The 10,685-nt window shown below is 38.3% G+C and overlaps 1 protein-coding gene across 1 annotated transcript in view; it reads right to left on the reverse strand.

Moving 5' to 3' along the window:
* The window catches only part of tuft1b (tuftelin 1b), a 37,464-nt gene extending 35,232 nt beyond the window's left edge, over positions 1-2,232 (reverse strand). Inside the window, exon 1 of the mRNA XM_060904987.1 lies at positions 2,176-2,232. Coding sequence (XP_060760970.1) covers positions 2,176-2,217 — 42 coding nt within the window. The 5' untranslated portion in view covers positions 2,218-2,232. The remainder of the gene's footprint in view (positions 1-2,175) is intronic.
* Positions 2,233-10,685: the final 8,453 nt, after the last annotated feature.

Consider the following 10,685-nt stretch of genomic DNA (forward strand, 5'->3'; position numbering starts at 1 on the left):
GTGTGATGGTCAGGTGTCCACATACTTTTGGCTGTATAGTGTCACTTCCAATGTCTGAGGAAGTGCGCAGTAAATCCCACATTTAAATTTTTGTATTTTGGTGTCAGGTTGATGCAGTGAGTAGCATCCCCAGATCAATCCTGAGCTCAGGTTTTTGTCTGCACAGGTTCATAAGCTCGTGTGTGTGTGTGTGTGTTAATGGTGACCTGCTATGTACTGGTGTCCCATGCAGGATGTGTTCCCATGTTTTTTGTTTGTTTCTTTCTTTTGTGTGTGTGTGTGTGTGTGTGTGTGTGGTGACCTGCTGCATACTGGTGTCCTGTGCAGGGTGTGTTCCCACATGTGTTTTTTGTGCGTGCGCGTGCAAGCGCATAAATACAAGCGTCTTCATTCTCATCTGAGTGTGTGTGTGTGTGTGTGTGTGTGTGTGGGTGGGTGCGCGCGTGTGTGTGCAAGTGCATAATTACAAGTGTCTTCAGTCTCATCGGATTGCGTGTGTGCGCGCGCGCGCATGTCACAACAGGCCATTAGGAAAATCATGTGTTCGCAAAAACCCATCAGCTCTGGAACTGGATGTCCTGACAGGCAGAACGTAAATGATGTACTTTGAGTTGTTCAGATCAGAGAGGGGCAGAGACAAAGAATAACAGCCTTGGGGGCACACACGCACACACGGGCAATGGCTAAACTACAAACATTACACACACACGGGCAACGGCTGAACTACAAACATTACACACACACACAGTATATCCTATGGGCTTTACATCCAGAAATCCCTGATCAGTTTTCCTTACAAACAGTAAGAGAGTAAATAAAAGAACAGCACAGAGAAACAGAAACGAGACTGCTGATGGGGGAAAAGACAGATAGATGTTTAGGAAAACCAGTAGACCCAATACATTTCATCAAAATAAGAAAATAGAGATTATAACCATGAAGGAATGTGACCACACCCAAGGAGCAAAACAGGCACCAGCTTGTTTTTCCAATTCTCCTGAACTCATCTTTTATCTGTGATAGAGTCAAAAAATTAAGATAATTTTTTTAATTTTCACTTTCAATTTTGGGCAGATCCAAAATAATGTCCAACTGCATGCAAATTTGCTCTTATACACACACACACACACACACACACACACACACACACACACACACGCTGAACGGAAGTGCTCTTTCACTCAGTTTAAATGCCAGTTAAAACAACTGAGTTCCCTGAAGAGAGTGTGCACAGAGACCCCGAGCATCACTCTTCTACCTGCCTGTACAATATCCTCGCTATACATTTACCCAGGCATCCTATAAACACTGATACATTTTCATTAGCTGCCCCAGACCAAAGAAATCTTACACACAAAAACATAATCACAAAGAAATTCAACACTCAAGACCCACAATCAGGTTCCTTCTGGATCTGTGTGGGAGAACTCTCATGATCACAGGCTTCATGGGTTGGAACTTATTGAGGTTTACGGTACATGACTTTTAGCAGTAAAAAGAGAAATCCGAAAATCCCTTTTAGAAATCTTAGTTTTGAAAAACTATTCGCGAAGGTAGACACTGTCACAGAGGCCTATATTTTTAAATCTTTATTTTACTATTCTTTAAAAGAAAGAAATGACTTACAGTGAGGGGAAAGTAAGTGGACACTTTAGATAACAGCATGTGTATGGGTGTTCCTACGTAATAAAGTGCCTGGTGAGTGTACAGTATGCACTGGAAGTTTATTAAATAACAAAAACTAATCAGCCGATCCCTTGACAGCAGCACGATGCATAAAATCACGCAGATACAAATCAAGAGCTTCAGTTAATGTTCACTTCAAACATCAGAATGGGAAAAATTGTGATCTCAGAGTGTGCCTTTCTTTCACTGTGGTATGGGTGTTGGTGCCAGATGGACTGGTTTGAGTATTTCAGAAACTGCTGATCTCAACACAACAGTCTGAGTTTACACAGAATGGTGCAAAAAACAAAAAAACACTGAGTGAGTGAGTGAGTGACAGTTCTGTGGGTGGAAACAAACGACTTGTTGATAAGAGGTCAGAGGAAAATGGCCAGTGCCGAGTTTCCCAAAAGCACAAAGATAATTGTTAAATGGTAGTGCGAGCAGCATAATGAACACTCTCTCCTAGTTAAGAGGCTCTTAGCATTAAGAGGCTTTTGGGAAACCCACCCCAAATTGGTTCGAGCTTCCAGGAAGGATATAGTAGCTCATATAATCACTCTTTACAACCGTGGTGAGCAGAAAAGCATCTCAGCATGCAACAGCAGAAGAACACATTGGGTTCCACTCCTGCAGCCAAGAACAGGGATCTTAGCATCAGCAACAAGTTCATATTAAAGAAAGAAAGAAAGAAAGAAAGAAAGAAAGAAAGAAAGAAAGAAAGCACAACTTTATTCATCACACACTTAATCCTTTGATGCAAAACATATGCACACCCCTTCTAGTGCACAACATGGATCAAAAATGACCCGCATTCATTTTCCAGGTTATTTCATGCTGACTGAGTTTTTCTTTGCTCTATCTTTTGAAATCAATTTATTTTATGATTGGATATTCCAAGTAGGTGGCATGGTGGTGTAGTGGTTAGCCCTGTCGCCTCACAGCAAGAAGGTCCGGGTTCGAGCCCCGTGGCCGGCGAGGGCCTTTCTGTGCGGAGTTTGCATGTTCTCCCCGTGTCCGCGTGGGTTTCCTCCGGGTGCTCCGGTTTCCCCCACAGTCCAAAGACATGCAGGTTAGGTTAACTGGTGACTCTAAATTGAGCGTAGGTGTGAGTGTGAATGGTTGTCTATGTGTCAGCCCTGTGATGACCTGGCGACTTGTCCAGGGTGTACCCCGCCTTTCGCCCGTAGTCAGCTGGGATAGGATCCAGCTCGCCTGCGACCCTGTGGAAGGATAAAGCGGCTACAGATAATGAGATGAGTATTCTTTAAATATCTTGTTTTTAATTACCACAAATCATTAATTTAATTTTTTCTTTCCTATTTTATGAACAAAAATACTTTTTATATTACTACACATGGGTCATCCAAGTGTGATTTAAAATTAAATGTCTTAATCCTATAATAATAATTTGTTTCAAGTAATTACTTTAGCAGTGAATGGGGCCAGTTATTTATTTATTAACTATGTCGTTAGCTAAGCCAACTACAATAAAATTAGCTAACTAAAGTAGAATATGTCAACAGCTCGGTAGCTAATAGTAATTACTGTAACTTTCTGACAAGTAATCTACTCACTCTCAAGGGAACTTAAACATAATTTTTTTCTAAGGTAATGTTAAAACAATTGAAAAACATTACTTGCATGTATTAGCTGGGCAAAGGGCGCTGTGCTGAGCTGTGAAATGTCTGACATAAGCACAATTCACAGTTCCCACCAAACGCTGGAGTAAATGCATGCGGGTCGGTTCTGACCCATGTGTGTAAACTTGATGTAGAATTACAAAAGCTGTGCTTGTTCATAACTTAAGAAAGGAAAAATAAAAATGATGATTTGTGCTAAACAAAAACAAGATATTTACTGCATATTTGGAAAAGTAAATGACAAAATGAATTAATTTCAAAAGTATATCATAGAAACACTCAGCCATACATGAAATAACCTGGAAAATGAATGCAGGTCGTTTTTGACCCATGTTGTGCATTAGAAGGGTAGTGATACAAAAAGGGTTTTTATTCAAAAAGTAAGAAAGGAAAAAATAAAATAAGGATGTATGATGATCAAAAACAAGTTAATTGAGGAATACCTTGAATACTGAATGATGGAATTAATTTATTGCAAAGATATAGAAGATAAAATCTCAGCCGGGTCACTTTTGACCCATGTTTTGCATCAAAGGGTTAAAGTGGCTGGTGAGTGTAAGTCCACTTCAGATTTACACACAATGTCGTTTGATTTTGTACTTAGAAATATGAATAAAAGGTATGTATTCATAAGGATATATATACACTGTGCAAAATAGGCACCCTATTTTTTTTTTTCATACAAACTGTGTTATAGATTTCTATTTTATGACTTCTACATTATTGAGTCAGGACAAAAACATTTTAGAGTCCAAACATTTGTTTTCCAGCACAAAATTAAATGTTACAGAAAAAAAAAAAAGTTTGTATCTGAGCAGCATATTTCATAAGAGAGCACTTTTCAGATTAAAAAAGAAAACACAATGAAGGCTGCTGGGTTTTGGTGCAAAATTAAGAAGTGAGTGTGACAGTCAAAGTGTCCAGAAGAACTGTGGCTGGTTCTGCAAGATGCTCAGGAAAACCTACAACTCATTTCCGCATCAAACTGACCCCACTGGACCTGAGAACACTTTTTTTTTTTAAAGCAAAGGGTTGTCTCACACCAAATATTAACTTTGTTTCATTTATTATGGCTTACAGATTACTGTTTATAGTATTTTTTAATATTGAAACATTTAATTTCATTATTTTTAAGCCATTTTTGATTAATGGCATTTCTTTATACAGTTGCGGTCAGAAGTTTACATACAGTGACATGAATGTCATCTTGGATATGAATGTCATGGCAATATTTGGGCTTTCAGTAATTTCTTTGAACTGTTCTTTTTCTGTGGCAGAATGTACAGCATACATCTTTAATTAAAGAAACACACTAGAATTTGGTGCACAAGTTTTCATTTTCTTTGGGTTTTCTGAAATCAACACAGGGTCAAAATTATACATACAGGGTCAAAATATTTACATACACTCACTCTGATTATTAATTCAGAGGTGCTGAAACTTCTAAAATGTCTCATCTTGCCAAGGCCGAGGTTTCTTAACTTCCTGTTAGTGATCCTGGTAGCTTTTCTGTGCCTTCATAAAAAGGGTTTGCTTACAGCACTCATTGGATTGACCAACACACAGTAAAATGGGAAAGTCCAAGGAGCTCAGTGCAGACCTGAGAAAGAGGATCACAAATATACACAACTCCGGAATGTCTCTTGGAGCCATTTCTAAACAACTGCAAATTCCAAGATCAGTTCAAACAATTGTATGCAAGTTATTGTGAAGTGTAGTCACTTTGCCAAGCCACTTTGCTTCAAGAAAACCCAAACGGTCACCCTCAGCTGAAAGGAAATTGGTTTGGGTGGTCAGGAACAACCTGAGAACCACCATGGCACAGCCCTGCCATGAACTGGAAGCTGATGGATCACTGTCTACAGTTCAGTTCACCATGGACTAAGAGGCTGCTATCCAAGAAATAACCCCCTGCTCCAAAATTGACACCTTCAAGCTTAACTAAAGTTTGATGCTGACCACACAGACAAAGAAAAAGCCTTCTGGAGGAAAGCTGTATGGTCAGATGAGACAAAGATTGAGTTGTTTGGCCACAATGACCACCATGTACAGAGGGACACTGTACCAGCTGGTGGTGGTGGTAGGATCATCATGCTCTGGGGCTGTTTTGCTGCCAGTGGAACTGGTTCATCACACAAAGTGGATGGAATAATGAAGGAGGACTACCTCAGAATTCTTCAGCATAAACCATCAGAAACTTGAACACGACTTGGGAGTTACAACAGGACAATGAACCCAAACATGCAGCAGAGCTGGTTGTGGAGGATAAAGCAGGCTAACATTAAGCTTAAAACAAGTCCTGACTTCAACCCTATTGAAAATATATGGACCGTGCTTATAAGTCGAGTCCATGCCAAGAAAAAAAAAAAAACGAATTTAATTGAACTCTACCAATTCTTCCTTGAAAAGTCATTAAATATCCAACCAGAATTCTGCCAGAAGCTTGTTCATAGCAAACAAAAATGTTTGGTCAAGGTGAATCTTGCAAAGAGACATTTTACCCAAGTATTAGGTGTGCTGTATGTATATTTTTGACCCTCTATGTATAATTTTGACCCTGTGTTGATTTCAGAAAACCCAAAGAAAATTAAAACTTGTGCACCAAATTCTAGTTGTTTTTTTTTTAAATTAAAGATGTATGCTGTACTTTTTCTGTGGCAGAATGAACAGCTCAAAGAAATTACTGAAAGTCCAAATATTGCCATGACATCATTCATATCCAAGATGACATTCATGTCACTGTATGTAAACTTCTGACCAAAACTGTGTGTGTGTGTATATACACACACACACACACACACACACACACACACACACACACACAGTATAAAGGTTGCATAAAAAGCTAATTCTTGATATAAATGCAAAAAATATTCTCATGTAAATTGAACCTGGTGTCATTATAAAAGACATCGTGATTGACTAATAATAAAGAAGGTAAGTTCTGTCAAAAAAGGTTACAGGATGACCTGAAAGCAAGAATGACATGTACACAGGGAACAATAAGCAATGACCTGCACCACAATTGTCTCCGTTTCCACACGTCACACTAAAATCCACTGCTTAAGAAAAACACAGAGATTCATGTCTAAGAGCATTTAGACAAATCTGAACTCTTCTGGAACAAAATATAGACTGGTACCAAAATCCAGAATTGTGACACCCAAAGGCATTTTTGAGACAAAGTCGGCAAACAGTCTTATTTTGTCAATTTGGGTGTGCCGAATTCAAATCTGCAATATGCCGAGCTCTATCTGACCTCTGTTGACCTCTAGAGGTCATTGAACTTTGGGCCTGTAAACGTCTCAGCTGAACCCAGTTTCTCAGCTTTCTAAGGAATGAAATGTACTAAAATGATTAATGAAGTTAGCAAATGGCCTTGTTTGTTAAATGTTTGGGTGCTGAATTCATTTTTCATTTGTAAAACGACATATGACCTCTGATAACCTCAAGGTCATTAAACTTGGCCTATAGGCCTATGCATTTAACGGCATTTTTAAACTGACTTTACTCCCCCAAAAAGAATATGAACAGACAAAAAACAAATAGAAAGGAACAAATACAACATTAAATGCCAGTCCATGTACATGTGACTTACTTTTCACAATGAGAATGCCTCGGCGATCACCTTACATAACATTGCATTACATTTAGCGGTTATTGTTTATACAAAGCTACTGAAAAAAGGACAGATTCAGCAGCATACAAACTGTGGGGGCGTACAGGGTATACAGGTTAATCAGGGTTAGGATATATGAGAGTTTTTTTCTTTGTTGTTTGTTTTGTTTTAAACGGGGTAAAGCCTTTACAAAAAACAAACAACAAAGAAAAAAACTCTCATATATACTAACCCTGATTAACCTGTATACCCTGTATGCCCCCACATTTTGTATGCTGCTGAATCTGTCCTTTTTTCAGTAGCTTTGTATAAACAATAACCGCTAAATGTAATGCAATGTTATGTAAGGTGATCGCCTAGGCATTCTCATTGTGAAAAGTAAGTCACATGTACATGGACTGGCATTTAATGTTGTATTTGTTCCTTTCTATTTGTTTTTTGTCTGTTCATATTCTTTTTGGGGGAGTAAAGTCAGTTTAAAAATGCCGTTACATGCATAGGCCTATAGGCCAAGTTTAATGACCTTGAGGTTATCAGAGGTCATATGTCGTTTTACAAATGAAAAATGAATTCAGCACCCAAACATTTAACAAACAAGGCCATTTGCTAACTTCATTAATCATTTTAGTACATTTCATTCCTTAGAAAGCTGAGAAACTGGGTTCAGCTGAGACGTTTACAGGCCCAAAGTTCAATGACCTCTAGAGGTCAACAGAGGTCAGATAGAGCCCGGCATATTGCAGATTTGAATTCGGCACACCCAAATTGACAAAATAAGACTGTTTGCCGACTTTGTCTCAAAAATGCCTTTAACTCCTTAAATAAGGACTTTTTTGAATTTTGGTACCAGTCTAATACTCTGGTCAGATGAAACAAAAATTGATCTCAGAAATAATTTTGCTCGTCGTTTTAAAAGAAAGAAGATTTGTGTGTACGATCCCAAGAATGCCAAGAACGTGAAGAACGGTGATGGGAGCACCATGATATCATGCTGCTCCTCTGCATACAGTACTGAGCCATTACACATCATTGAAGGAAACATAAATGAAGCGTGACATACAGCATTAGAGGAAAATTTAATCTCACTGTCCAAGAAACTGAATCTGAGAAGAAGGTGGACATTCAACAAGACAACAATCCCAAACACACCCCCGCAATAACACAAGAAGTTCTTGCGTGGCCTAATCAATGATCTCTCCTGACTCAAACCCCACTGAGAATTTATGGAAGATTCTGAAATTGTAACTCCATCAGACAGACCACCATAACTTTGGGGAATTTGCTGAGAGGAACCAAAACTGAACCACAAAGCTGCAAAAAGTGAATTACTTCTTACTGCAGACATCTCTAAGCTATAATGGTCAACAACAGCTTTGTAACTGCAAACTGGATTGAGGATATTTTAATGAGTTTCACTTCTCTTTTACAGTAAACACGAAGTACAGAATAAAACACAATGAGGTGCGATATCATGGGAAAATAATCAGTGACATGATGGTGTGAGGCGACTTATCTCGAAGCAAGAGTTAATGATTTTCTTATAACATCATACTTTTGTCTGTTTACAGCAGAATGTCTGTGGGGGGAAAAGTTGGCCATTTTTGTTTGTCTGTCATTACTTACGTAGTTATAGCAGCTATAAACAATTCACTTCACCTTTTCTTTAGGTTAATGAGACAAAAAATACAGCTTGTTTCTTAGAAACTGAACTGTGGTAGAAAAAATGAAAGGAACAGTTTCACCTCTTACTGTTACACCACCCTGTTGTGGATTATTTTCCATTAACAGCACACTTCATCACATTTTATTTCTTACACAATAAACAGTAATATTTATAATTATATCTATGCTTGATTGACTTTACTGAGAAAATGTAAAGTCTACAAAAATATATTGAATATAGTTTAATTGATCTAGTATTTCCTTTTAAAAGATATATAGGAATATTAAACCTATTTGTAAACATTTTTACTAATTTGAAGCATTACATTTTCTTATTCTATTGCCACATACAGTACTTTTGCTTCTTTCCTAAAATAAATGCTTAAAATTAGCAAAATATCTGTCAGTAGAACAAGAAAATCTGAAGCTTAAAATGAGTAAAAATGTCTGCAGATCAGTTTAATATTCTTATATTTTGTTTTGTGTAATCTTATAAAAGGAAATTAGACTACATTCATACACTGCAAAAAATAAAAATCTTAGGAAGTTTATTTGTCTATTTTCAAGTCAAAACATCTAGCCACCCTTATTATTTTAAAGATTTTTTTGGGCTTTTTTCACCTTTACTGGATAGGACAGTGTAGAGACAGGAAGGGATTGACCTTGGGCCAGAATCAAACCCAGGCCCCCAGATTTATGGTATAGCGCCTTATCCACCTGAGCTATTAAGAGATGCTTGAATGTTGAAATGGGAAAAAAATAAACTTGTTGCAATGCTACACGTGTCGTCAACTTGATTCAAGATAGTCTCTGGTCTCATATCTAGAGTATTTTACTAATTACAGGTCACAAAAGAAGAATCTTTTAAGCTAGCAATGCTTAGTTGTAGAATTTAACAATCCTAATATTAGTATATTTATCTTAAATTCAGTTTTTACTGCTAAGACTTTGTCATCCACTTTGGCTCAGGTGGATAAGGCGCCATACCATAAATCCAGGGACCTGGGTTTGATTCCCCAATCCCTCTCCTGCTCATTTCCTGTCTCTACACTGTTCTATCCAATAAAGGTGGAAAAGGCCCAAAAAAAGATTACTTGAATGGCTAAATGTAAGAAGTACAATCTTGTTATAAGAATTATTTTGAGTTAATCAGATCTCGCATAATAAGTTCCCCAATCTTATTTTGGAATTATTTCATCTAAAAACAGGTTAGATTTTTCATCTTACTTTAAGAAATCTTACCAAGTCAAATTTGACTAGTTCCATTGGCAGATTTTTTTTCACCTGATTCAAGCAAATATGCTTTGTTTTAATCTTTTATTTCTTATTTTTGAAAGGCCATTTTTTGCAGTGCTACATTACTGTTTTAATGCTGAAAAATATTTTAAACAAAAGAAAACATTTGCTTCAAAAATTATTGCAAGTTGACAGTACACTACACACATGTACACAGGCCAGAGAACATTCATCGCAGCATAAAGACCAGTGCTGACCAGCCCTCACGCCATGAGCGTAATAATACTCCATCCATCCATCCATTATCTGCAGCCGCTTATCCTGTACAGGGTTGTGGGCTGGAGCCTATCCCAGCTGACTATGGGTGAGAGGCAGGGTTCACCCTGGACAAGTCGCCAGGTCATCGCAGGCAGGGCTGACACACAGAGACAAACCATTCACACTCACATTCACACCTACGGTCAATTTAGAGTCACCAGTTAACCTAACCTGCATGTCTTTGGACTGTGGGGGAAACCGGAGCACCCGGAGGAAACCCATGCGGACACGGGGAGAACATGCAAACTCCGCACAGAAAGGCCCCTGTCAGCCACCGGGCTCGAACCCAGAACCTTCTTGCTGTGAGGGGATAGTGCTAACCACTACACCACCGTATCGCCCTGCGTAACATACTGTACATCACAATTCTCAGTTTTACAGACATGTACAGAAAACGCACTGATGACACAATATGATATGATCAGCAGTAGACAAATAAGAATGAAAAGCTTTTGTATAGCTTTATTTTATTTTATCCTGACGCCCTGTCAGATGCCAGCTGTCTGTGTCTGTCAAGAGCACCCTTCATCTACCACCGGCTT

Source organism: Neoarius graeffei, chromosome 22, assembly GCF_027579695.1.
Source record: "Neoarius graeffei isolate fNeoGra1 chromosome 22, fNeoGra1.pri, whole genome shotgun sequence".
In the NCBI taxonomy this organism is placed as follows: Eukaryota; Metazoa; Chordata; class Actinopteri; order Siluriformes; family Ariidae; genus Neoarius; species Neoarius graeffei.